The sequence below is a fragment of the Podarcis bocagei genome, assembly GCF_964188305.1.
Source record: "Podarcis bocagei genome assembly, chromosome: 13".
Lineage (NCBI taxonomy): Eukaryota > Metazoa > Chordata > Lepidosauria > Squamata > Lacertidae > Podarcis > Podarcis bocagei.
This window is the reverse complement of record NC_138138.1, coordinates 25358017-25385951: the sequence shown is the minus strand read 5'-3', so window position 1 is coordinate 25385951 and position 27935 is coordinate 25358017. Positions and strand designations below refer to the sequence as shown.

At 46.4% G+C, this 27935-nt stretch overlaps 2 protein-coding genes across 8 annotated transcripts in view; one reads left to right on the top strand and one right to left on the bottom strand.

Moving 5' to 3' along the window:
• The window catches only part of LOC308571108 (acid-sensing ion channel 2), a 403467-nt gene that overhangs the window by 293852 nt on the left and 81680 nt on the right, over positions 1–27935 (bottom strand). The gene's annotated exons all lie outside the window — the stretch shown is intronic.
• Positions 123–27306, top strand: LOC308571208 (uncharacterized protein). 3 transcript variants are annotated; one of them, XM_081166744.1, is made up of 9 exons: positions 123–217; positions 1716–1850; positions 5424–5555; positions 7011–7207; positions 8519–8807; positions 9105–9412; positions 13648–13691; positions 23629–23766; positions 27166–27306. In XM_081166744.1, the coding sequence occupies exons 3-8, from the start codon at positions 5424–5426 to the stop codon at positions 23742–23744; spliced, it is 1086 nt and encodes a 361-aa protein (XP_081022870.1). In that variant the 5' UTR covers positions 123–217; positions 1716–1850; the 3' UTR covers positions 23745–23766; positions 27166–27306. The 3 variants fall into 3 exon arrangements, with proteins under 3 accessions (XP_081022870.1, XP_081022872.1, XP_081022871.1); XM_081166746.1 differs by having other exon boundaries at positions 128–217; positions 23629–23787; XM_081166745.1 differs by lacking the exon at positions 1716–1850 and having other exon boundaries at positions 197–217.

Genomic DNA, 27935 nt, shown 5'->3' with positions numbered 1-27935 from the left:
CAATCAGCATGGGCAATGGTCAAGAATTATAGGTGTTGTAGTCCAGCAACATCTGGAGGTCATCACGTTGACTATGCCTGCACTGGATGCTGCTGCCTGGCCGCTGACCTCATTGTCCTCCCCCCACTCAATAAAATGAGCAAACATAGTCATGTCATTTAAATACAGCCTTTCAAGTGTTCAGGCAGCACCCTCGTGTGGCTAAAAGGAACAAGAGGTAAGCCTCATGATTCTCTCTAGTGCTTGCAACAAGCTCAATGGCACTGAGACATGAAGCTCTAATCACACCTTCTCAGAAAAGACAGCACAGAGTTTGAAAAGGTGCAGAAAGGAGCAGCCAGAATAATGAAAGGGTTGGAGAATCTTTCCCTTCCAGAAAATACTAAAGCTTCAGGAGCTATAGATCAGAATAATTTTTTAAAAGACAAGCAAGAGGGAGGCATGTTATGGAGAGAGTGGATGGGGGGAGAATTATTCTCCCCCTTTCCATGATTGAACTTAGGTCCACCCCGTTAAGGTGCTTGGCAGTAGGCTCAACAAGGCACAAGCAACAGATAACAAAGGAGATTTGGCTGGTTTGCCAGCTACACCCCCATCTGGGGGAAAAGAAGGATGGTTTCAATGGGTCTTTGGTTTGGATAAAATGCAATATACTCCATTTCTTGATTCACTGTCACTACACCATACGGTTAAACTGGTCACCTCTCTGTCCATTTCAAGAATGGGGAATTGAGGCTAAGGGGGCCACTGACTGGATCCCTTCCTCACCCCAAAGCAACAGCAGACTGGTGATCAATAAAGCCAAAGCCTCCACCTTGCAGCCCATAATTTAGGCAGCTGCTGTAGTGCAAGCAAGTGAATGCCTGGGGTTGCCCTACTCTTCTCTCAGTCTGAGGCAGCAGTAGCTATAGGGAGTAGGGTGGAGAGGGGCAGGGAAGTAGTAATTTTGGCAGGTCCTACTTGTCATAAAAAGGTGAGAAAACCTGCACTTTCCAAACTCCCACTTTCGACACAACTCTTAAGATTCAGGAGACCTGTCCCCTGCTAATTTGCATCTGCAGGGCTGGGACCTGCCTGCCTCTCCTTATAGATAGCATGCCAAAAAGCTGAGGCTATCACTGAGAAAGCCCTTTTATAACCACAACCAACTGCATCTACAAAGCCATGTTTTAGCTGGTACTTCCCATGGCTTGTGATCAGAAAGGAGGACTCATATAGGAGCTGAACTTGAATCTTGCACCTCTGAACTCAGAACCTGATCAACAGGATCCTATTTCCCTGATGTGATTCAAAGCAGCTTGATGGGACTCAATCTTGTTGGCACAGGATCTTGCCTTAATTTTAAAATTATTAACACCTTACATTATTATTTTTTACCATTTTAATATAATTATTTTATATTTCTCATTTTTAAAAATTGCATTGTTTTTAATTCTTTATTTAATAGTATACTTAACATCCTATATTGTGTTTTATGTGGTCTGTTTTCTTCCTACCTTCTCTACAGGTTATTACACACACACACACACACACACACACACACACGGATCTAAAGTTTGTATCAAACTTTATATCATCTATCACTGGATTTTAAGCTTTGTCATCTACATCCTGCTGGACAGCAGTCTGAGTTCAAAGCTCTGCTCAGCCACTGATTTACATAGATTAATTATTTTATATGATCTCTCTGACCCACTTCGTCACCTGTAAACCAGGTGAGCAATGATTGGGCTAAAGAAGCAATAGAGACATCAGTGATGTCATAAAACACCTGCCAGTGTGACAAAAGAGGAGGCTCTGAATAACAGAATCTGATAGACAAGAAGATAACATGAGTAGAGTGAGCACAGGTAAGTGTCTGGGGTGTGGGACAGGGTAAAAGTTTAAGAGTTTAAAATAAAAGAATTGCTGGGCCTCAAATCTTTGTAGAAGCTGTGTCTGCTGGTCTGGAGGTCCTTCCCCTAATCCCAGGAATATGGTACCAAGTTACGATTATTCAGAGGTTAACAAAGGCTCTTTGCATTTTCACAGAGGCACTCTGTTCTGTTCTGAAGGTTCTAGGTCTGAGCCCAGGTATTTAAAACAGATTCCAAGGTGAACCCCCAGTGAAGCTAGACTCTTAAGAAAGGAGAAGCTAATGTCAGGCAAGGGTTTCAGATGCTGCTGGTTACAACAACAGTGCTGTGTGGTGGTTAGTGTGTTGGACTAGTGGGGTTCAAATGCCCACTCAGCTATGAAGCTCACTGGATGACCTTGGGTCAGTCACTCACCCTCAGTCTAACCTACCTCACAGGGCTGTTGTGAGGATAAAATGGGGAGAACTATTTACACCGCCTTGAGTGCCTTGGAGGAAAGGTTGGATATAAATGGCGATGGTGATGATGATGATGATACAGTTTCCATCATCCCTGGCCAATGGCCATGCTTGCCATAGCTGATGAGAGCAGAAGTTCAACAGCATCTGGGGGCACAGTGTTAGCTATTCCTGGCCTACCAGATTCCAGAGTTTGCAGTAAAAAATGAACTTTTAAACCCACTAAAATGAAGCTTTTTTAGTGCCAGCAAAGGGCTTGTAAGCTATATCCACTGCTCCCAAAGATCCTATTAGTACTAGAGTCAAATAACAGGCAAAAGGTTCAGTCCCTTCCATGAAGGCAAAAAGGATGGTGGTATGGTGGTGTTAGCTTTGGACCAGGTTCAAATTCCAGCTCAGCCATGGATCTTACTGGATAGCCCTGGGCAAACTGGTCTCTCTCTCTCTCTCTCTCTCTCTCTCTCTCTCTCTCTCTCTCTCTTTGTGTGTGCGTGTCCCCTCCCCCCCCAGCCTTCCCCAACTACTATAATTAACAGGCTGTATTTATAAAGCAATATTGAACTCTCATGGTCATTCGTTCTAGCCAGAGAATCCTGGAGTTTCTAGTTATTTTGAGGAGGTCTAGAGATTTCTGACCATAAAGAACACTGAGAACTAGAACTACAATCCCTTTGATACTGGGGGTGGGGTTAGAATGGCATGCAATGCAGATATGCTCATTGTGTTGCTGTTAGGATAAAATATGTCCTGTCTTTCAGTCAAAGACATCGCAAGCTGGATAACATTAAAAGCAATCATGTAATCATTAAAAGGACAGCAGCATAAAATCACAAGGGGCACAGTAAAAAGACCGTCAATAATATTAAAATTAGCAGCACAGCCAACAAAAAACAGTTTCACTTCTATTAGTAGTAGTAGCAGCAGCAGCAGCAGCAGCAGTAGTAGTAGTAGTAGTAGTAGTAGTAGTATACTGCCCTTCACCCATACATCTCATGGCAGTTCACAGCATAAAAATACAGGATAAGACAAAATACATAATAAAAACAAGAACAGAACAAAACAATAACCCCCCTCCCCTTCTAGCTCAAGTGTGTGTTGGAAGAATCAGGTCTTTGCAGCTAGCTGAAAGCAGGCCTAGTGTGTCAGCAGGCAACATCCTTGGGCAGCTACTAAGAGCCTGATGATGATGATGCCACACTCCAGGACCCCCTTTTTCCAGCTCTCAAACTAGCACTGAGTGGTAATTAGTGTAATTGCCCTCAATGCTGTGGAGGGATGCGACAGGACCTCAGAGCATTGTGGGCAATTACTATTTCGGCAGCTGCCTGTAGGGTGGCCAGGTCTCCTACCTTACAGAGGACAGCTGTCTATTCGAAGGACTGTCAGAGGAAATATCTGGCCTAAGTCCTGTTTAAAGCTAAAGGAGGAGGAGGAGGAGGAAGCTGGCAGGGAGGGGCGCCATTGTGTCCCTGACCTCTCAGCAGCAGTCACTGCCTCTTTTCAGGAGGGGGCGGAGGGCAAGCTGGCACTCTGCCCTCATTTGTTGTCTGTTTTGAGGATATATAAGCGGCCACTCCAGTGTTAATCAGAATGCCAACTTCCTCCTCCTGTGTCTGGTGGGAAATCATGGAGGGGGGGCAGAGGTTGCTGACTGTAAGGAAGAGGAGGGAGGAGGGTGCACACTAGACCCCACCACCACCACTTCTGTGAAGCAGCTGTGAAGAGAGGCAGAGTGCTCCAGGGAGGGCTACCTAGGCAAACTTAAAGGGCTCGTCCTTCTTCTGTTTGTGGATTTCTAGTCACAGGTTCAAAAGTTCCTTTTTTTGTCCTGCCATTTTCTCCGGGAAACCCCACGGTTTAGTGCTGAATCACAAAAAAGTTGGGTTTTCTGTAGATTGACGTTTGTTCCAATTCACTGGTAAACAGTGGGGTTTCCCAGGGAAAGTGGCGCGATAAACAACAACAACAACACCACACTATTGGACCCGTGACTAGAAATCATGGGACAAGTGGAAGTGTGAGTGAGTCCTGAGAAGGCCCTGTATCACATACCTGGCATTGTGTACCTCCAATGGAAGTGTGGTACAGCTTTCAGCATTAATGTGACTACCTTGGCAGGTTTGCATGGAAGGAGGTGGTCCTTAAGGTATGCTGCCTGGTACCAAACTGTTTAGCGCTGGAGTGAGGAACCTTTTGCAACCTGAGGGCCAAACTCCCTTATGGGCAACCTCCTGGGGGCCACATGGCAGGGATGGGCAGGGCCAGAGGAAGAAGCGGGCAGAGCAACAGGTGTGACTCTTAGCCAAAGCCAAAGGTTTCTACCTACAACCACATCCTGCACATCTCTCTCCATCAGTGCAAGTACATATTCCAGCCGGGATGGGTGGGTGGGGCAACTAAAGCAAGTGTGAGGAACCTTTGCCCCACCAGGGCCCACCATCCCTGGCCATTTGCTGGGGCTGATGGGAGTTGCAGTTTAGCAATATTTGGGAGAGTCACAGGTTCCACATCTCCACAGAGCAGAGCCATTTAAGGGTGCAGCCTGGAAAGGGGTGTGGTTGGATAAGAGTCCCAAGGGACAAACAGAGAAGCCAGAGGACTGCTTTCAAGGCTGAGGTTCCAAATCCCTGGTTTAGGGCCCTAAAGGTTTGAAGCTAGCACTGGATTTGGCCTGGAATTCAAACAGTATGTTGGTATAATATTCAATTTACACTGCTTCTGAGCCCTGTTGTATCCCTCTGAAGCAAGATAGGCTTGGGGGGGTGCTTTTGATTCCTACCATTACAACAGGGTAAATAAGCACTCTTCCCACAAAACTTTGCTCTTTTCATTGATTTTGAATTTGAAGCATTCACTACCCTAGCAAGAGCAAAAGGCCACATTTTGAAGCTGAAAAGCTTTCATTGCCTCTACAAATACCAAACTTTGCACGGGGAAACTTGAATCTGAAAACCAAGGGTGGTAGGCACATTGAAACTGAATGAGCATGACCAAGTGGGGGACCTTCGATTTCAATGGGCCTATGCTGAGTAAAACTTAGTTGACTACCACGACAGATGCTTAGAAAAGTTGGCCCCATTTCTCAGTTTAATCTTTGCTGTTTTCCAAGATGCCAGGCACAGAAGCAAGCCATGGGAAAACCTTTTTCACCAGGAAAATGGGGCCCCTCCAGCGCCAGCTGCGCCAGGGGGAATATGGAATGTTCCAGTTTTCCCCCATGTTTGAAAGTGACTTTATCCAGGTAAGCCCCTGGGAGGTTTGGTGCGGGTGTAGGAGGCAGGAATCTAAACAGGCACAAAGGAGAGGTGCAGGCCAGCAAGGCTAGGTAAATGGTTTCATTCCTAAAATGATAGGTTCCGGGGCCTTAAAAGTTCTGCTCTTGGCTAGTGTATCATTATTCCAAGGGGAGCCAACATGGCACCCTGCAGGGGTTGTTGGACTACGACTTCCCTCAGCTCCAACCAGCATGGCCGATGATGATGGGTGTTATATTCCAACATCTGGAGGGCTCCAGTTTGGCTACCCCTGAATTATTATCCACACATCACAGATTAGTTGTGATTGGTTGTTTGGGATTAGTTCGAGCCTGCATGATTTGTGATGCATCAGGCAAATGCAGCTCACCAGCTATAGGCACTTGGTAACGTTCTACCATTTTTTCTGTTCCAAGCTACCAGCCTATGTCTGTTGATGGATTTTGAGGCAATTATGTTAAATACCAACTTGTACCCTTTGGGGTTAAGTCGTTCATATATATATTTCAGCCTTCATAGCTGGAAGAATGTCAGAAGGAAATTATATTCAGTTTCTATATTCACTAGATTCTCCACAAATACATTGAGTTCAATCCAGACTTCGTTGCACTTAGGTCCCACTGAAATCTCATATGCAATACATATGATACTGTAAGGGTGATATTTAACTAACCTTTACTCAGAGGACACCCATTGAAAGGAATGGATTTAAGTTAGTCATGTTCATTAATTTCGGTGGATAAGAACATAAGAAGAGCCTACTGGATTAGGCCAGTGGCCCATCTAGCACAATATCCTGTTCTCACAGTGGCCAAGCAGTTGCCTGCGGGAAGCCTGCAAGCAAGACTTGAGCTCAAGAGCACTCTCCCCTCCTGTGGTTTCCAGCAACTGGTATTCAGAATCATTTACTGCCTCCAACCGAAGAGCGTAGACAACATAGCTAGTAGCCATTGACAGTCTTATCCTCTGTGAATTTATCTAATCCTCTTTTTAAAACTGTCTAAGCTGCTGGCCATCACTACTTCCTGTGGGAGCAAATTCTATAGTTTTAACTACGCACTGCATGAAGAAGTGCTTTTTTTTTTTGTCTGTCCTGAGTCTATACTGGTTAAAAATTAGTTGAATATCACCCAATGAAAATAAAATTTTAAAGGGCAGGCAGCAAAGGAAAGTACATGTAATTTCCACTGCAGGTTAGTCCCTCTCCAAACACAAACACTAGCAATAAGGATTCATCCAGACTTCCCCAACCTAGTGCCCTCCAGATGTTTTTCTACTGCAATTCCCATCAGCCCCACCAACAGCATGGCCAACCATCTGAGATTATTGCAGTTGTGTTACAAAACATCTAGAGGGGCACCAAGTTGGGGGAGGCTGGTTGAGATACTGTCCATTTTTAGAAGGTGGTAAACTGTGTGTTAAGTCTATCTTGTAACCCTCAGATCAGCAAACAAGGTGGCCCAGTTGAGATCCACAACCAGGAGCATATTGTGACTCTTGGCATTACCTCTACAAGCCCTGTCCTGCTGATCCCAAATGTGCTGCTCCTGGCACGGCCCATTGCCCCATCTGAAGAGCACACTACAAAGGCGAAAAGCATCTTCCACCGTCACCCACCACCAAGATATGAGCTAACCAGGTGAGTCTTTCTGCAGTGGCATCAGGGGCATGCCCAGGTGACAATATCCCATGCTCAGTGAATTTCCATAGCACATCACAGGAAGCAAGGGAAGTAGGGCTTAATTTGAGTCACAGGTCTCTATGGCTCAGCCCTGGAACCTAGATTCACCTGTTCTGGTTGTTCTGTATTTGCCCAAATGGCTTTAGTGGGAACTGTGTCCTCATCACCAGCAAACCTGTGGCTGAATTGGAGGATATTGTGGGGATGCCTCCCTGCTTGAAATGCCAACAGCCATGTGCTTTGAGGATGATTGTTTTTGTAAAAGGTTGATGGCAAAAATTCCAGTTATCATTGTACTAGCATGACTTCAACATGAAAAGGATGGTGACAAAAGCAGACTTTTTTTCCCTGTACAGCAAGCACTGGAGGTTTGTTCTTCCTAAAACTTTTGCTTCGTTGGTGAAATCACAGATGAGTGAAGAGTAAGCCCCAGGTTCCTCCCTATCCTTTTGGCAGCTGAGAAACTAACCCCAGAGTAAGGCTAACTTGAGGGGGGGGGGGAGTTGGTATTTGCATCCTAATGCAAATTCTGTGAAGACAACTCCATGAAATCGCACAACATTGGGCTTTTCAAAATGTATACAGTGGTACCTCGGGTTAAGAACTTAATTCATTCTGGAGGTCCGTTCTTAACCTGAAACTATTCTTAACCTGAGGTACTTCTTTAGTTAATGGGGCCTCCCGCTGCTGCTGTGTTGCCGCCGTGTGCTTTCTGTTCTTATCCTGAAGCAAAGTTCTTAACCCGAGGTGCTATTTCTGGGTTAGCGGAGTCTGTAACCTGAAGCGTATGTAACCTGAAGCGTCTGTAACCTGAGGTACCACTGTATGAGCAAGCTTATAACAAGTATTTCAAACTACTAGACCACATGATTCATCCTCCCTGCTATTAAAGATACAAATGAATAAATTATCTTGGATTGGAAAGAGTACACATAGAAACATAGGAAATCGCTTTGTACAGATTCATATCAACAGTCCATCTAGCCCAGTATTGTCGATATTGGCTGGCACCAGGTCACCGGGGTTTCACACAGAAAACACTCCCAGCCCTGCCTGGAGATGACCCAGGATTGAACCTGGGACCTTCTGCAAGCCAAGCAGATGCTCTGCTGCTGAGCTACTGAGACAGAGCATCTGCTTTCTTACAGATTAACTTTCATTGCTTTCTTCCTTACAGATGATCATTTCAGTGGTGCAGAACAGTAAGCTGCAGTTTTTAAAGCCTTAACTGTTCCCAATCTCACTCCCTCAACACACACACCTATGCAGGTTATTCCCTTTGCGTTACGTCAAGATCAGCATCCACAATGCAGAGAAAAAGCAGCTGCGGTTCAAGCTGGTGAGTGGCCGCACCTTCTACCTCCAGCTGTGTGAGTCAGACAAGCGAGGTGATCTCTTTGATGCCTGGGTCAGGATTGTCCAAATGCTGCGGCCGCCCTCCGAAGAAAACCTTGATGAGCATCCGAAGAAGAAGAAAGGGAAGAAGCCCAAAAGCCTGAAACCTAGTTCGTCAGCTCCATCACTGCCTCTCAAAGGCAAAGTGAAGAATGCTCTCAAGGTCAGTAAGCTCTGGCCCCTGGGAATTGGTGGGGAACAGAATGGGAAGAAGAGGGAAATGGAGCAGGCCTTATATATCTGGGTTTGCATCCTGGGGAAGAGTGGGTTAAGGATGAACCCTGTACCTGTGTCTCAGGTGGGACATCAAGGGCTTCAAAGCCCAACCTCCTGCTGCCTCGCTGGTGGTTTAGAGAACTGGAGCAATATCTGTACATGGAGGGTGGGATTTGGAGCTGAAAGTCATGACTCTTTGGTCATCTTTCTCCCTGGCTGAATGCCCCATTTTCCATTTCCTCAGAGTTCATCTCCTAAACATGCATCTTCAGGAAAGCGCAATTGGAATATTCACACTGCCACCAAAATGGCCAGTGCCCAGGAATTTGAGACCAAGAAAACATGTGAGCCAATCATATCTTCAGACAGCTCGGGCAGCCTCCAGCCTCTAACACCAGCACTGCCTTCCAAATCAGAGAACACACTCACAAAGGATCCTGAACTGCCTCTAGAGGCCCAGGAGCTGGCTGAGAAGTCAGAAAAGGAGGCCGCTGAATTGAGTCCCAACCGGAAGAGCTACGTTGGCGAGAAAAGTGGCTCCCAGACTAAGAGGTATCAAGAGGGATAGCTTGCGTGGCCTCAGGGGGAGTGCATAGCTGGGAAAGTTGTGCAGTCTCTCATCTTTCTCCGGACCAGTCCTACCATTGGGAAGAGTAAGGCAGTGTCTTCTGAGGGCTGTGAGGTGGGATCAGCAGCATCAGCCCCCTGGCCATTCCAATCTGATGGAAGACAGAGTTGTGTACACCGCCTAAACTAGCCTGTCAATCTCAACAGTGGTGGAGGATAATGTTACAAGTGTTGAAGAAAGATTCAACCTGCCTCTATACTTGGGGAATTGGGCGTGGGCTGCACAACTTTGTCCTTTGCCTCAGGCAGAAAAATGTCTTGGGCTGACCCTGCTTAGAAAATATTGGGGAGGATTCTGGGGAAGTTGCTATTGTTGCATGGGGGATATACTACTTCCATGGTCTCCCTTCCTCAATCATTAACATGATGACTGGAGTCATTCCATTAGAACAAGGATGGGCATCATCATGGCCTCCAGATGACAGTAGACTCCATCCCCCAGCCCAGATTGTCTGGAACCACAGAGCATCAGGATTCCCAGAGGAATTCCCGGGATTCCCAGCCCACACCCTGCCTGAGGAGGCTGGAATTGTGAAGGACCCAGCAACCTCCCAAAAAACCCACCCTAGCTCTGGACCTGCCACTATCACCCTTGAGGTGCCAGAAGCAGAGAACACACTGAAGCTCAGCATGTACACTATTTAATTACAAGGGAGAGGGCTTTCCTCTACCCTCAATTACAGAATCCTCTCCAAAAAGATGCTCCCCAGGTGCCTATGTTGCAACCCTTTCAGCAGAAACTTCCAAGTTTTACCTTGTTCTTAACCATGCTCAACTTTAAAATGTTAAGGAGAAGAACTGTATCAAGTTTATGTAACAAAAAAATAATTTTATCCCACTCATAAGAGTCAGGGTAAAAATATTAAAGCAAGCATTCTTATCACCTTTATAAAGGCAAAATGCCCATTAAAGCATATGGAAATGAGTGTTCCTTAATAACAATTTGGCCAAAAGCTTTTCAACAGAGCCTTCTTCAGTGGCCTGATATTTGCTTAGGCTTTGATGTAGAGGAACTTCATTCCTGAAATGAGAACAAGTTGAATCTAAACGCAAGACACTTACCTCCCCTCAATTTCTCATTTTAGTGTTATCATCAGGAAATAATAATAATGTTGGGAGACATCAATAAGCCATAAAAGCGCAGAGCTGTGTGCTCTTTTCAGAGCCAGGCAAAAGCATTTCTGTTCACCCAGGGATTATAAACTGCTACAGCTTGGTCTTGTTTTTGTCACTTTTTTTTTAAAGAGGATTGCATTCTTATATTGCTGCTGATTATGTTATGATATAAATGGATTGTGTGCCAGCCTGAAATCCAAATAGGTTGGTGATATTCAAATGTTTCACACAAACAAACAAAGGGCTCATCCACACTTCCATTTGTGCCGTGCTTTCTAGGCACAGGTCTTCATCTTAAAGAGCACTTTTTCTTTTGCTCCACCACTGCCCCTTTGAAAACCTGCTCTTTAATGCCAAATAGGAACAAACAGCAATTCCGGTTTTCTGCAGATTGTTGTTTGCTCCGATTCAGAGGTAAAGAGCAAGTTTTCGTAAGGAAAGCATCAGTGCAAAAAAAAAAAGCAAGCACTCGGACATGGTGCTTTTCAAAGCTTTATAACGTGGGACTGTGCCTAGACACAAAAGGAAGTCTGGTTGAGCCCAAATACTTCAGAGGAAGAGGCAAGCAGTGGTATGAACTGCAGATCAGGATCCTGCTGAGTTACCAGGAAGAAGCCTGGTAGCCAAGTCTAATATAACACTCTTCAGTCTCCATCGGATAGCTCCTGGTACAGTATCTTTGACTGAACAGCTCCTTCACCAGGCCCTTGCAAATTCAGCTACTGATGGACAGTGCCCTAGCTGCTCCAGCTCACCACACACTGGACCTGCTTTCACAGCTCAGATACTGCTGGACAGCTCCCTGGCTAATACAGTGGTACCCCGCAAGACGAATGCCTCGCAAGACGGAAAACCCGCAAGACGAAAGGGTTTTCTGTTTTGGAGGCGCTTCGCAAGACGAATTTCCCTATGGGCTTGCATCGCAAGACGAAAGCCCATAGGGAAATGCTGGCGGTCGGGAGCAAAGACTTTCGCCCACAGCCGGCCTTCAGAAGAGGACCTCTTCTGAAGGCCGGCGGGGGGCAAAAGTCTTTGCTCCCCCCCGCCTGCCTTCCCCCCACCTGCCCCGGGCGATCTTAAAATGCTGGCGGGCGGGAGCGAAGCGTTCGCTGCCGACCCCCAGCATTTTAAAATCTCCAAGGGACAGCAGAGAAGTCTCTGTCCCGGGGAGGTTTTAAAATGCTGGGGGTCGGGAGCGTTCGCTGCCGACCCCCAGCATTTTAAAACGCTGTTCCGAAGCGGGGGGCGGGAACATCTGCCCCAGCCGCCCCACTTCGGAACGATGTTCCGAAGGGGGGAGGGGGGGCGGGAACAGCTGCCCCAGCCGCCCCACTTCGGAACGATGTTCCGAAGGGGGGAGGGGGGGCGGGAACAGCTGCCCCAGCCGCCCCACTTCGGAACGATGTTCTGAAGGGGGGAGGGGGGCGGGAACAGCTGCCCCAGCCGCCCCCCTTCGGAACGATGTTCCGAAGGGGGGAGGTGGGGCGGGAACAGCTGCCCCACCCGCCCCACTTCGGAACGATGTTCCGAAGGGGGGAGGGCTGGCGGGAACAGCTGCCCCACCTCCCCCCTTCGGAACGATGTTCCGAAGGGGGGAGGTGGGGCGGGAACAGCTGCCCCAGCCGCCCCACTTCGGAACGATGTTCCGAAGGGGGGAGGTGGGGCGGGAACAGCTGCCCCATCCGCCCCCCTTCGGAACGATGTTCCGAAGGGGGGAGGTGGGGCGGGAACAGCTGCCCCATCCGCCCCACTTCGGAACGCTGTTCCGAAGGGGGGAGGTGGGGCGGGAACAGCTGCCCCATCCGCCCCACTTCGGAACGATGTTCCGAAGGGGGGAGGTGGGGCGGGAACAGCTGCCCCAGCCGCCCCACTTCGGAACGATGTTCCGAAGTGGGGAGGTGGGGCGGGAACAGCTGCCCCAGCCGCCCCACTTCGGAACGCTGTTCCGAAGTGGGGAGGTGGGGCGGGAACAGCTGCCCCATCCGCCCCACTTCGGAACGATGTTCCGAAGGGGGGAGGGGGGCGGGAACAGCTGCCCCAGCCGCCCCACTTCGGAACGATGTTCCGAAGGGGGGAGGGGGGCGGGAACAGCTGCCCCAGCTGCCGGGCTTCGTAGCGCTGCTGCGAAGCCGGGCGGGGGGGTGGGAACACCTTCTGAAGGCGGGCAGGGGGCGAAAGTCTTTGTCCCCCCTGCCTGCCTTCCCAGGGGCTTTTAAATCGCCCCGGACAGCGGAGAAGTCCTCCGCTGTCCGGGGCGATTTTAAAATGCCGCCCGCCAGCATTTTAAGATCCCCCGGACAGCGGATCTCCTCCGCTGTCCCAGGGTTTTTTAAAATGCTGGGGGTGGGAAGAAAAGCCCTTGTCCCCCCCCCCAGCCTTCAGAAGAGGTCCGGGGACAGACTGTCCCCGGACCTGGCCTGAAGGTGGTTTCCCTAGGAACGCATTAATTGATTTTCAATGCATTCCTATGGGAAACCGTGCATCGCAAGACGAAAAACCCGCAAGACGAAGAGAATTGCGGAACGAATTAATTTCGTCTTGCGAGGCACCACTGTACTGGTCTCCTTGCTCAAATATCTAGTCATGCTACTTGGGTCTTCCCCTCAGAGTTTGGGGTTGGCGGGACGCAGGATATGATGGTGCCCTGACACAGGTGAGTGTCCTGAAACACTTATAGGTGGAGGAATGGAGAGCTAGGCAGCTCAGCGGTAGCAAATGGAGTAGTTACGGCCTCAAATCTTTTTAAGCTTGAATAAGGTGCAGTACAAATAGAAAACCAACAGAAAGTTCATTTGTTTTCTTTTTCTATCTCAGGTTAACATGGAGACGTGGCTCAATGGCGTTGTTTTTTTTTTTTACTGTCATGTGCACAATCTTATGTTAAATATTTGTGGCAGAGAGGAGAGAGCGAGCGCTTTGGGCAACTGTACAGGAGTGCATGCATGTTTGTGTATCTTATTTCACTGTGCAGACAGAAATTGGGGGATGGTCTTATGGAGTCAAACAACATGGGTTTCTAATGAGGGGCACTGTTTTTATTTCAGAAAATCTGACATAAAAAGCCATCGAAGCAGCTCAGGAGAGAAAGGTAGGAGAGATGTCTGCACCATCGAACAAAATCTCACTTCTCTGTGACTTCCCCACCTACCCAACCCCAGTGCAAACACATAGACAGACTGCCTGGGCAACAACCACCACATACTGTATGGTCAGAGCTAAGAGAGGACCAGGCTTTGGGAAGGAGGTGCGAAGCTCTGGCAGGGTCCAAGAGTCCTCACATCTCCTTCACAAAGCTAGGAAAGGACTAACTAGGCTTTAGGAATGAGGCAGGATGATTCTAGGACCCCATCAGAGCTCTTACGGCTCCTTCCCAAAGCCCAGCACCTTGCTCACCTGGCTTTGGGAAGACAGTGCAAGGGCTGAGAGGGCGGCATCTAATGATGCTGAGGGCTGCCCCCCAAAAAGGCCTTGAGGGCTGCATGCCGCTCACATTTTGCTCAGTTTCAGCTGATGTGCCAGCTGCAGCCTCTTCTAGAGAAAGCTCATCTTGCCACAGTTTCTATTTTATTTTTTAATTCATTTAGAGCATTTGTACCCCACTCTTCGGCCAAAAAGGCTCCCAGGGTGGCTCCTATACAGTCATTTAAATGGTTTATATACAATCAATTAGTCATTGCCTGCAAGCTTACACTCTATGTATTTATTTATTTTTTTAAAAACCTGACAGGGAGAGGAGGAGGAGAAAAATTCAGGCACCATTTCTTAACTAGTACTTCTTTTAACACAGAATCAGTGCAGGGGCAGGAGGTTTCTGCTGGTCTTTCAGCAGAGCTGATGGAATGAGTCCTACTTCCCATCTCTTCCGCTGATGGAATGGCTGCTGCCAGGTGACAACTAAGGGAGAAAGGAGGCTTGACAGAGCTGGTATTCGGTTGCTTTAAGACTAGAGTGATGTACTGTGCTTTATGTGGAGCTGCCCTTGAAACACATTCAGAAACTGCATAGGCACATAGGAAGCTGCTGTATACCAAGGCAGTCTGTTGATCCATCTAGCTCAATCTCTCCAGGGTTTCTTTCCCAGTCCTTTTTTTTTTTTTTTATAAAATTTTTATTGGGTTTTCCGCTTTTATAAAGACAATACAAACACAAAAATAACACAAAACACAAACATGTATAAATTCAGCAGATCCTCGTTTCATAACCTTGTTCCCTGACTTCCCCCCCCCCTCGTGCATCCCAGTTCCCAAGATTATATCAGCAAGTTGGTATTTCTCCTCTTAACCATCTTATTCATTTTATTACCTCTTTTCTAATAAAAAAAATTGATTTTCCTAAGTTGGACTTAAGTTCTCTTCCATCGATTTTTCATTTTATCTTAATTAAAAGTCATATTAACCAAACCTAAAAGTCTTAAGAGTTTTTAAGAATCTCCTCTTCCCTCCCTCCCATCCCCGGTTTTTGTCCCTTCCCAATAAAAATCCAAAGTCAAGATTCTCAGCCTGGGTTCCTCACGTCCGAGGCTTTCAAGTCTCTTTCATTTTTTTTTTTGAATTGGCAAAGGAAGAGGTGAGGAAGCCCCTTCCTTTTTTTTTTTTAAATATTTTTATTGGGTTTTCACATTTTATATAGACACAAACAACACACATAACACCAAAACAAACATAAAAAACAACAAACATGAATAGTTCCCGAAAATCTTATTTTCTAACCCTAGTCCTTGACTTCCCCCCACCCCCTCCCCTGCATCCCTGTTCCCAGATTTGTGTCAGCAAGTTGGCATTTCTTCCGTCTTAGTATTAGTCCTTTTATAAAAAAACAAAAATAAATTTTCCCTAAGTTGGACCCCAATTCTCTTCCCTCGATTTCTCATTTTTTCTTACATAATTTTCTTATTACTAAACCCCCTGGTCTTGAGTGTTGTTTAAATTTAAATACTTCCCTCCCTCCCATCCCCGCTTTGCGTCCTTTCCCAAGACATGTCCAAAATAACAGTTTTTAGCCTGGATTCCACACATCCGAGGCTCTCAAATCTCTTTCAGTCCCTCTCCGCCAATTTTGTTGGTAGTCCTTTTTGTCTATCATCGAGTCTCGAAAGATTTCCTTAACCATCAATCCAATCAGTCCATAGTCTCTTCCCATATTTAAAGGCAACTGCTGAGGAATTTCCACAAGGCCTAAGTCTTGGTGATAATCAAAAACAAAGTCTATGTGGAGGCCCCAATTGTACTTCTTTATTTCAAGTTCCTGAATTCCATAAAGTCCCAGGGCCTCCACTTTCGTCTTCTGTATCTTTCGTAGGCTTAAAGTAGATTTAATCCAATAGTCTCCTTGCTTGTGTTCTCCAGATGCCGGCTTCTGGTTAGTATTTTCCCAAATAACTTGTTCTCTTTCTTGTTTTGTCTTCTCCTCTTCTTTGTTTATAGTTTCGAATTCAGCTGTGGGTTCTTTCTCACTCAGGCCCTCATTACATTCAGCAGAACTACTTGTTTCCAAATCCAAGGTCGTCAATTGTTTACTCATAGCTGTAGTCTGCTCCTGTAAGGTTCCCACCAGTGAAAACATCCTTTCGATTTCTCTCAGTATCTTTCCATCCACAGCCATTGTAATTCCACAGAATTCCCCCTAGAGGGAATCTGGTTACTGAGTAATCTTTTCTCCAACAATCCTCTGTCCTATTGTTGTTTCTTTGTTTCCCAAAATTTTAGTTCAATTGTAACTCCTTTTAATCCGGAGAGGTCTTAAACAGCGATTTTTTTCACTATTAATAGTCCATTTGACAGCTTTTGACAGCTGTCAAATTCTGCTCCTCTATACAGGCTCCAAAGCAGGTCGCTCCCGGGCCCGGGAGGGAGGGTTGTTTGCCACAAAACAAAGACTCTTCCAACACTCCACTCTCCTGCTCAATTTTACCTTTCTAAATCTTGGAAGTTACTGTCTTTTTAAAACTCACCCTTTACAGGGTAGGCACTCCAGCTTAGCTCTTATTTCATTGCTCTGGATCGTCTGCAAGGGGGGGTGTGGGGACTTCCTTTTAGCACACCCCCCGGTCGTCTCAAATTCAGAAGGTAAAGATTTTTAAGTTCAGTTCCAAATTACTCACGGGTTCTTTTTTCAGTCCGAATTTCAAGGAAGGAAGTCAGCGCTCTCCAGTTATGGCTCGCGGCTTCGCTCAGCGGCGGTAGCGGTCGACTCTCAGTGCCACGCCGTCCCCTGTATCCCCTCCGTAGCCTTTAAAAAGGCTCATTGCGAATCAGGGGGGGCGCTTAAGGCACCCGCCGAGTCTTCAGTCCGCAGGCTTCTGCGCCTGCGGTTTTTAAGGGTCCCCGTGTCGCCGGCACGGCAAAGACCCATCCACCGCTGAGCCGATTCCCTCCGGAGCTCGGAGGGAATCCGCCATTTCCCGATCGCGCCAACCCGGAAGTCCGGCTTTCAAGTCTCTTTCAGTCCCTCTCCGCCGGTCTTGTTGGTAGTCCTTTATGTCAGTCGTCGAGTCTGGAAAAAGATCTTTCACCATCAAAGCATATTCTCTTCCCACAAGGAGATTTGAAAGCAACTGCTGGAGAATTTCCACAAAGCCTGTATCTTCAAAATCAAAGTCCAAACGGAGGCCCCAATCATATTTCCTTATTTTAAGTTCCTGTATTCCATATTGTCCCAGAACCTCCTCCTTCTTCTTCTGCGTCTTTCGCAGACTTGTGGTAGATATGTTCCCAGAGTCTCCTTGCTTGTGTTCCACAGATGTCAGCTTTTGGTTGTTGCTTCCCAAGGTTACTTTCTCTTTTTCTTGTTTGGTCTCTTCCACCTCTGTAGACATTGTTTCCCATTCAGCTGTGGATTCTTTCTCATTCAGGTCCTCAATACAAACAGCAGAGTTGCCTGTTCCCAAGGTCATAGTGATAAGTTGTTTATTCATGGCTAAGCTCTGCTCTTGTAAGATTCCCACCAATTGAAACATCCTTTCGATTTCCACTAGTAACTTTCCATCCACAGCCATTGTATCCATTGTAGTTTCACAGAATTCCCCCTAGGGGGAATCTGGTTACTTACCGTATTTTTCGCCCCATAAGACGCACTTTTTCCCCTCCAAAAATGAAGGGGAAATCGGGGTGCGTCTTATGGGGCGAATGCCTGCAAGCCTCGCGCGCCCGGCAGGAGGTCCCATCGGGTGCGCGAGGCTTGGGGCGGCAGCCTGTCGCCCGAAGCACGGGGAGCCCTCTGGAGGGCTCCCCCTGCTTCCGGCGAGTGTCTGCAAGCCTCGCGCACCCGGCAGGAGGTCCCACCGGGTGCGCGAGGCTTGGGGCGGCAGCGGACTGCTTGCCGGGATGCAGAAGCTTGGCGCGCGCTGAGCTCAGCACGCCCCAAGCTTCTAGGGGCGCGCAAGCAGTCCGCTGCCGCCCCAAGCCTTGCGCACCCAGCGGGACCTCCTGCCGGGTGCGGGAGGCTTGGGGCGGCAGCGGACTGCTTGCCGGGATGCAGAAGCTTGGCGCGCGCTGAGCTCAGCACGCCCCAAGCTTCTAGGGGCCCGCAAGCAGTCCGCTGCCGCCCCAAGCCTTGCGCACCCGGCGGGACCTCCTGCCGGGTGCGGGAGGCTTGGGGCGGCAGCGGACTGCTTGCCGGAATGCAGAAGCTTGGCGCGCGCTGAGCTCAGCACGCCCCAAGCTTCTAGGGGCGCGCAAGCAGTCCGCTGCCGCCCCAAGCCTTGCGCACCCGGCGGTACCTCCTGCCGGGTGCGGGAGGCTTGGGGCGGCAGCGGACTGCTTGCCGGGATGCAGAAGCTTGGCGCGCGCTGAGCTCAGCACGCCCCAAGCTTCTAGGGGCGCGCAAGCAGTCCGCTGCCGCCCCAAGCCTTGCGCACCCGGCGGGACCTCCTGCCGGGTGCGCGAGGCTGGGGGCGGCAGCGGACTGCTTGCCAGCATGCAGAAGCTTGGCGTGCGCTGAGCTCAGCAAGCCCCAAGCTTCTAGGTGCGCGCAAGCAGTCCGCTGCCGCCCCAAGCCTCGCGCACCCAGCGGGACCTCCTGCCGGGTGCGGGAGACTTGGGGCGGCAGCGGACTGCTTGCCGGCACGCAGAAGCTTGGGGCGCGCTGACCTCAGCTTGCCCCAAGCTTCTGGATTAGCGCAGGGGTCCGCTAGCCCTGGGAGAGGCGCCCGGCTCTCCCACGCTAGCGGAGACCTTGCCGGCACGCAGAAGCTTGGGGCGCGCTGAGCTCCGCACGCCCCAAGCTCCTGGTGTAGCGCAGCGCACCTGGGGGGGAAATAAAAATTTTTTCCTTTATTTCCCCCCCTAAAATCTAGGTGCGTCTTATGGGCCGGTGCGTCTTATGGGGCGAAAAATACGGTATTAGTCTTTTCTCCAACAGTCCTTTAGCTTATTATTATTACTTTGTTTCCAACAATTTTAGCTCAATTATAACTCGTCTTAATCCAGAGGGATCTTAGATAGTGATTTTTCCACTTTAAACTGCCCGTTTGGCAGCTTTGACAGCTGTCAAACTCCGCAGCTCTTACACAGGCACAAAGGCAGGACGTTCCCGAGCCCGGGAGGGGGGGTTGTTTAAAACATAAAGAGGGTCTCCAAAACTCCACTCTCCAGCACAAAATTTCCTTTAGCTAAATCTTGAAAGTTAGTGTCCTTTTTAACTCACCCCACCAAGGGTAGGCTCTCCAGCTTAGCTCTTATGTCGTTGCTTAGATCGTCTGCAAGGGGGGGGTGTGGACTTCCTTTTAGCACACCCCCCGGTCGTCTCCAATTCAGGGTAAAATTTTTAAAGTCCCAATCCGTCTTACTCACGGGTAATTCTTTCAGTCCAGATTTTCAAGGAAGAAAGTCAGCGCTCTCTGGTCATGGCTCGCGGCTTCGCTCCACCGAGGTAGCGGTCGACTCTCAGTGCCACGCCACCCCCGTATCCTCTCCGCAGCCTTTAAAAAGGCTCTTCGTGGATCAGGGGGGGCGCTTAAGGCACCCGCCGAGTCTTCAGTCCGCAGGCTTCCGCGCCTGCGGTTTTTAAGGGTCCCCGCGTCGCCGGCGCGGCAAAGACCCGTCCTCAGTAGAGCCGATTCCCTCCGCAGCTCGGAGGGAATCCGCCATTTCCAGATCGCGTCAACCCGGAAGTCCCTTCTTTCCCAGTCCTACCTGGAAATACTAAGGACTGGACCAGGGACATTTCACATGTGTGGAAATGTGCTCTGTCACTGAGCTACATTCATTTAAGCAGTGCAAGTTTTTTTAAAACCAAAACCAATAACCAGCTTGTGAAAGAAAAATCTCTGACTATTAGCTAACACACTAGATTCCAGAAGCACCCTGTTTGTCCACTATGCTATACAAATGCAATACTGCAGCAGCATTTTAAACATATATTTAAACTCGCTCTCTGAATGCCCTACCCACTCTGAGAAGGCTGCATTAACCCCTCTGCTCTGTCACGGGCTTCTAGTCCTGCAACAATCCGTCTGTTTCTCCCTGAGCCGTATATTCATTCTTCCTTTCCTCCATTTATCCTCTGCCCCCGTGCCTCTCTCTTCCATATTTGTTCCTTTTTTTAGCAGAAATGGCCCAAGGCATTTTGGTGTCTGAGGCAGAAAATCAAAATGGCACCTCTCGTAATGAAAATAATTGGCAATTTTCTCCCCCTTAATGGTGCTCCAAAAGCTGCTGCCTCGCCCTGCCTAATGGGAGAGCTAGCCCCGCTTTATAGCAGCCTTCATCTTTCCTGCCTTCCCTCCACATGCCTACCTCCCTTCATGTGTAATGATCAGCATTTCTCACCCAAGTATCATTTGCTTCCAGACCCAAACGAAGGATCTGTGCACTACCACAAAAAACTCTCGATGGCCTGGGCCCTGCCTGCATTAAATAAATTCTTCTTCCATGTGTCCATCCTGCCCCTGGACGTGAGAACCTTCCCAGTCCGTCCCCCCCACCCATTTTCTGAAATAATGTCTGTGAGGAAGCAGAAAAGTACTTTGCGGGAGTAGAACCTCCACTTTGGAACTTCCCAACCAGAGGAGCATGCCCAGGGCCTTCATGGCTGGACTTTCAGAGACGTGTGCATCTCGGCAACTTTTAAAAGACACTGTGGTAGCTCTTACTGGGTTGGCCCTCTGCAATTTTATTATTTATACAGTTTATTTATCACATTGATAAGTCGTTTTTTCCTCCAAGGAACTCAAGGGGGCATGTATAGTTCTCTCCCCCACACACACACAACAACCCTGTGACATAGGTTGAGCTGAGAGACTGTGCCTGGGCCAAGGCCACCCAGTGAGCTTCATGGCTTAGTGGGGATTTGAACGCTGGTCTCCTAGGTCCTAGTCCAACACTCTAAGCCCTACACCATTCTGGCTCTCTTTTAAGTGTATTTGTAGGCTGCATGTTTTCTAAACTTTTTTTTTCAAGGCTCTGATTGCAATTACTTACTTAATAACTACACACACACACAGCACCAATAGCTAGCATTCCCTAAGTAGTGCACAATGCAATTTAAATGCCATAACCCATTAAAGCAACAACAAGCAAAACAAAAGCAATCACAATTGAAAGAAGTGTTAAAAACCACCAGCAGCAAGTCATAAAAGCAGCATTTTTAAAAATCATTAGAATAATTTTTAAGAATTTCTAAACACCTGGGGAAATAATAATTTTTAAATGCCCTTCGCGTAGCTTTAAAAGAAACCCCCATAATGAGGGCATTATGCCCAGCCTTTCCTTGAATGACTGGGAGCAAGACAGCCTAGAAATGGTTAGCACACACCCCTCCTCCGTTTAGTCTTTACCTTAATGAAGAGGGAGAAAAGCAACACAGTGGCAGAGCACAGGCCTCCCCCTCCACACACACCCCACCCCATTTTTTTGCACACAAGGTCCCAGGCTCAGTCTAGGGCAGCTTTGGCTAAAGGCTCTTGAATGTGAATGGGCCCTTCCTTGCAAACAGAGAGACAGCCCTTGCCAGTCAGAGAGAAGCAGAACTTCTCCTCATTCTTTGTCTCAGGGGCTCAATGCTAGTCATGGGCAGGGTCAGAGCAAAAAAATAAGTAGGGTACAGCCAAAGGTGGGTGGAATCATCCGCTTCCTCTCTCTTTCTTTGCCATCAGTTGTTTAGTCATTTAGTCATGTCCGACTCTTCATGACCCCATGGACCAGAGCACGCCAGGCACTCCTGTCTTCCACTGCCTCCCACAGTTTGGTCAAACTCATGCTGGCAGCTTCGAGAACACTGTCCAACCATCTCGTCCTCTGTCGTCCCCTTCTCCTTGTGCCCTCCATCTTTCCCAACATCAGGGTCTTTTCCAGGGAGTCTTCTCTTCTCATGAGGTGGCCAAAGTATTGGAGCCTCAGCTTCAGGATCTGTCCTTCCAGTGAGCACTCAGGGCTGATTTCCTTCAGAATGGATAGGTTTGATCTTCTTGCAGTCCATGGGACTCTCAAGAGTCTCCTCCAGCACCATAATTCAAAAGCATCAATTCTTTGGCGATCAGCGTTCTTTATGGCCCAGCTCTCACTTCCATACATCAGTACTGGAAAAACCATAGCTTTAACTATACAGACCTTTGTTGGCAAGGTGATGTCTCTGCTTTTTAAGATGCTGACATCATCTTTACTCCCTCTCTTTAAACTCCTTGTGCGTGTCCCCCTGCACTTCCTCTGTCTTTTGCTCCCCCCCCCCATTTTTCCTCCTTGCCACACATTCAAAATTAGGCCAAGGATCATATGAAAACAGACCCAGGCACGGGTGTGGGGGGTGCGGTCTGGCCCACGTGTCATCCCTGGGCGGGATGACGTCGCCACGCTGCCCCCCCCCCAGGATGCTTGCCGTGCGCCACTCTGGGTGCTGGAGCAGCTAGTTCCACCTCTGGACCCAGGGCCACATCAAGACCCCATGCAGAGTAGAAAGTAACACACCAGACAGAGCGATGATACAGTTTGCTATGCGGCAGCTTTGTGCACCACATACTTCTCTCTCTCATGCTATCGGGCTGCAGGGCAGAGGGAGAGAAAGTGAACAATAGGGCTCTTCCACCATCTCTGCTGACAGGCCAGCTGCCTTTGGTCCTCCCCCAGTTGCCACCTACCAGCAGCCAGTTCATCAGGTTACCTGAACTATAATACTTATTCATTTGTTCTTTTACACCCCACCTTTCTTTCAATGAGCTCAAGTTGGCGTGCATGGCTCTCCCCCTCCCCATATTATCCCCCATGAGGGAGATTAAGCTGAGAGATGTTGGTTGGCCCAAGGTCACCTAGTGAGCTTCATAGCCAAGTGGTGATTTGAACCCTTGTCTCCCAGGTCCTAGTCCAACACCCTAACCACTATGCCATACTGTCATTCATTATCAGTCATTAATTCCTGCTGGTAATTAAAAGAACTATAACTTTAAGAACTGGTACCCGAGATTGTTTCTAGACAGCCTGTTTGTTGAGCAATCATTCTGATTTGTTTGCAGGGAGATTAGACAATGTTGGTTATTTAATGAGCATTTATTATCATTTGTTTGTGGGGAGGTTAGATTGCATTGCATAAAAAATAATAAAAGTTATCTTGCCCTTACACTTTTCGGTACATTTTCCTATCACTTTCCTTATCACAAAGAAATCTGAACTTTTGGGGAAGTGGGTTTGTTCCACAAGACCTCCCAATCAACTAAAACTGCACAATCCGATTTTGCTGGTATGTGATTGAATCTCACCCAAAAATAGCCACAGTCTAGAAGCACCCTGAGCTTGCATTTCTCCTCTCCTGCACACCCTTCGCCCGCCCCTTCCCTTTTTCCTTATGTGTCTCACTTCTGGTTTTGTAAGTGACTGCGAGAAACCTATTTGACTAAATGATCATGGTATAAAAACACTTTACCTGCATACGTATATCACTTCCCTCCTCTTCCACATGTATCCATCTCTCACACAATATGCTTTTATCCACCCGGACATCATCTCCCTGCCATCAGTCCTATCCATTCACCTCTCAGCCTCCTCTGGCTCAGTCACATCTTCCTGGACCTGACTTTCAGTTCTTTGGTTTTTCATCAGGCAGGAAGCCGAGCAAATTTGTCTCCCTCATAAGATCCTGCTCCTGGGGAAGCACAAGGAAGGACAAGCGGAGTGCCAGAGCCAGGGCCAGAGGGAGGAAACGCAGAGGGGAGTGAAACCAGGAGCTAGAACTAAGAGGTGACAAGAAGAACTATAGAGGTTGGAGACTGAACGAGAAGTTACTGAATGATGTGAAAATAAAACAAAAGGCTCAAGAATTGCTAAAGGAATTCTTTGAAATTAACATGGCACAAAATACGGATATTAGAATAATATGGGACACCAGTAAGGCCTTCATATGAGGATGTTATATCCAACAAAATATATTACAAAAAAGAATTAGAGAAGCAAAGTTAAATCAAATTAGACAAGAAATTGAAAGGGAAGAGAAAACATTAGCGAAATCTCCCAAAGATAAAATAGCAAACCAGAATATTAAATTATTACAATTACAACTCTCAGCATTATTAAATAAAGAAATAGAGAACAATGTTTTATGGATGAGGCAAAAAAATTTCGAATTAGCCATTAAGCCCAGGAAATTGCTGGCATGGCAGCTAAAAAAGAAACAGAAGGAAATGCAAATTAATAAACTATTACAAACTGAGAAATTAATAGATACTGAAGAGGATATAACCAAATCTTTCCTAGATTATTTTAGAAACCTCTATAAGGCAGGGCCGGAGGCTGAGCATGAAATTATAAGTAATTTCCAAGGGAAAGAAATCCCTAAAATCAATGAAGAAAAAGTAGACCAACTTAATGCACCAATTACTAGAATGGAATTGCATCAAGTAATTTCAAATCTGAAATTGGGCAAATTGCCAGGCCCAGATGGTCTCTCGTCAATGCATTACAAAATATTAGAGGAGATTATAGCTATACAATTCCAAAATATGATGAATAAAATAATTCAGGACGGAAAGACCCCAGAGACTTGGCAGGATGCAAACATAGTGCTGATCCATAAACAAGGTTCCCCCCACGAGTCAGTAAGAAGTTATAGACCAATATCATTGTTAAACAATAATTACAAAATATTTATGGGAATCTTGGGCAACAGATTAAAATTACATCTAAAAGATATTATAAATCAAGACCAAGCGGGTTTCTTACCAAATAGACATATGAAAACCAATATGAGAGTTGTAATTGATTTAATTGAATATCTGGAATTAAAACCTAGCAAAAAAGCTGCTTTCATGCTAACAGACACAGAGAAAACTTTTGACAACTTCTCTTGGGGTTTTTTACAGAAAGTCTTGGATGAATCTAAGATGGGAGAAAGGTACACCAGAGGTATAAAAGTGATATATCAGAAACAACAAGCCTGTCTCATAATTAATGGAGGGAAGTCAAAACATTTCTCAATCGAAAAAGGGATGAGACAAGGCTGCCTCCTATTTCCTCCTCTATTTATATTAACCCTGGAGGTTCTAAATTTGGAACTGAGAAGAGAACCATAAATAAGAGGAATTACAACTGGCAAAAAGGAATTTAAGCTGAGGTCCTTTGCGGATGACATAATTTTAACATTGCAAAATCCTGGAAAAAGTATTCCTAAAGCAATAGAGAAAATAGCAGACTTTGGTAAGGTCTCTGGTTTCAAATTAAATAAAACTAAAACTAAAATCATGGTAAATATGTTGGAACAAGAGCAAAAGGATTTGCAAACTGAGTCAGGTCTACAAATTGTGAAAAAAGCAAAGTATTTAGGTACAGTATTGATATAACAATGAGAAATCTTAATCTATTTGATAATAATTATAATTTTTGGGGAAAGAAGTGAAAAAAAATTTAGAGACATGGAATAGGTTAAAACTATCATTTTTAGGTAGAATCTCTATAATCAAAATGAATATTTTACCTAAGATGTTGTATCTTTTTCAAATGTTACCAATAATTGAAAGAGTATCATGTTTTGAAGACTGGAGGAAGGATTTGTTAAGATTCATTTGACAGGGCAAGAAACCACGTATAAAATATAAACTATTAACGGACAAGAAAGAAAGAGGGGAGTCTTCCCCTGCCAAATCTGAAACTACCGTATTTTTCGCCCTATATAGCGCTCCGTCTCCCTCTTCTAGCTTGGGGATGGCTGCGCAAACCTGGGGGGAAATAATTTTTTCCCCCTTGATTTCCCCCCAAAAAAACTAGGTGCGTCCTATGGGCCGGTGCGTCCTATAGGGCGAAAAATACGGTATATTATGAGGCGGAATGCCTAATTTGGGTAAAAGATTGGATAACATTGGAGAGAACAGCATCATAGATCTAGAGAGCCACTGTAACAGATTCGGATGGCATGCCTATCTCAGTTATAATAAAGCTAAAGTACACAGCGGGTTGACCAGTCACATTCTTAGAAATGCTTTATTTAAAGTCTGGACCAGATATCAACCATTATTGGAGCCCCAAACTCCTTGGTGGTTATACCCGCTGGAAGCACATGCTGTGAAAAAACTGAACATGGAAAGACACTGGCCCTCATATAGACAGTTGATAACAGAAGACCAGGGCCAATTAAAGTTAAAATCATTTGGGCAGCTATGGCAACATGTATCTGATTGGCTCCAATATCATCAGTTGAATAGTGTCTTTAAATCAGATATCAAAAGAGTTTTTGGTAAAAAAGATTCAAAATTCCTATCGATATTATTAAAAAATAACAAGAAACTTCTATCAAAAATGTATGATTTCCTATTGGAGTGGGACTTGAAGGATGAATTTGTAAAGGAGGTGCAGATAAAATAGGCCCAAGACATCGGCAGGACTATCTATTTAGAAAAGTGGAAGAGGCTATGGCAAGTAGATATTAACTTTACAGCCTGCTAATCTGTTAAAGAAAACTTTATAAAAATGTTCTTTAGGTGGTACATGACACCAATCAAACTCGCAAAAATTTACAAACTAAAGTTCAACTTATGTTGGAAATGCGGAAAAGCTGAAGGAACAATGATCCACACTTGGTGGAGTTGTGAAAAGATTAAAAGCTTCTGGTGTATAATACATGATGAGTTAAAAAAAATGCTCAGGACTTCCATAGAAAAAAAACTAAGCTAAGTGAATACATAGAGTTGGCAAAACTAACAGCAGCCATAAGATCCCAAACAAATCACAATTTAAAACTAGAATGGAATTGTTTTGAAGATTACATATAAAAATACTGTTCTAAAAAAATATGTTAATATGCTTAGATTAAATATATAAAGTAGATGTGAGAATATGAATATATGCCTAGTAAGTGTAGATTAAGTAAGTAGGTAAAGCAAAGATGAAAATGAAAACAGGAATGGTTGTAAGAGATGAAGATTCTTAGAAATGCAATGAAACAATCAAATTAAAATTTAAGGAAGTCGAGCTGTGGTGGAGGGAGGTCACAGGGTGGGTAAGGTGTCTTGTTTGAGTTTGTAGGGACTATATGTATTATATGTATATTTGTGTTAATTGTTTTGAGATGTGTTTGTGTTATTTGTATGTATTATTATTTTTCTCAATAAAATTTTAAAAAAATTAAAAATACTTTTTTTTCCAAAAAAGGAAGGACAAGCGGAGTGCCAGAGCCCGGGCCAGAGGGAGGAAACGCAGGGGGGAGTGAAACCAGGAGTCTATAGGCACAAAGGGCAGGAGTCTCTGCCCCACCTGAAATTCTAAATGTAATAAAGATGTTGGTTGGTTATAGACAGTGTCTTTATCTGACATTTGTGCATGCCTGAAATGTCTCTAGTCACCATGGATGTGTTATTCATTAGCCTTCTGTATTGTGACGAACCATCACCCTGACAATGTAAACTACACCCTTACTAGTATCAGGCCCATATATTGAGGTTACAACTCACACTTTGCCCTTTCCAGGGCCTCTCTGGTTGTTAGGTCAGGACAATCTCACCCTCTGTCACCACCACACACTCCCCTTTGCAAGGCCTCTGGTTAATGAGTCAATTACACTCTTACCCATGCCTGCCACATAACTGATTTTCCTGGCGGCTGGCTCCTCCCCCCCCCCTTCTCTCATTGCTTCAGGCCCACAGTTCAAAGACATGCCTTCTGATCAACTCTAATCTGAACCAACTGCACAGTGACGCACACACCCTCTATTAAATGGTCTTATTAGATTAATGCTTATAAGAAGAGGAAGAGCAAAAAGGGGTCCACATGTTCTAACCAACCAATTATTTCTAGTAGACTTCAAGAAAACTTTTGGTGTTTTTCACATCCTGCTCTGAAGAGGCAAAGGGTTGTATATCTAAGATGTATTCAAGAGGAGACCCACTGAAATGAATGGACCTAAGCAGTGCGATTTTTCTAGA

What these genes read in the sequence shown, in the direction of transcription:
- LOC308571208 (XM_081166744.1), top strand. Translation starts at nt 5,424, where the DNA reads ATGCCAGGCACAGAAGCAAGCCATGGGAAAACCTTTTTCACCAGGAAA. An exon ending in TTGAAAGTGACTTTATCCAG is followed by an intron (nt 5,556 to 7,010) that starts GTAAGCCCCTGG and finishes TGTAACCCTCAG; the next exon opens with ATCAGCAAACAAGGTGGCCC. An exon ending in CCAAGATATGAGCTAACCAG is followed by an intron (nt 7,208 to 8,518) that starts GTGAGTCTTTCT and finishes ACACCTATGCAG; the next exon opens with GTTATTCCCTTTGCGTTACG.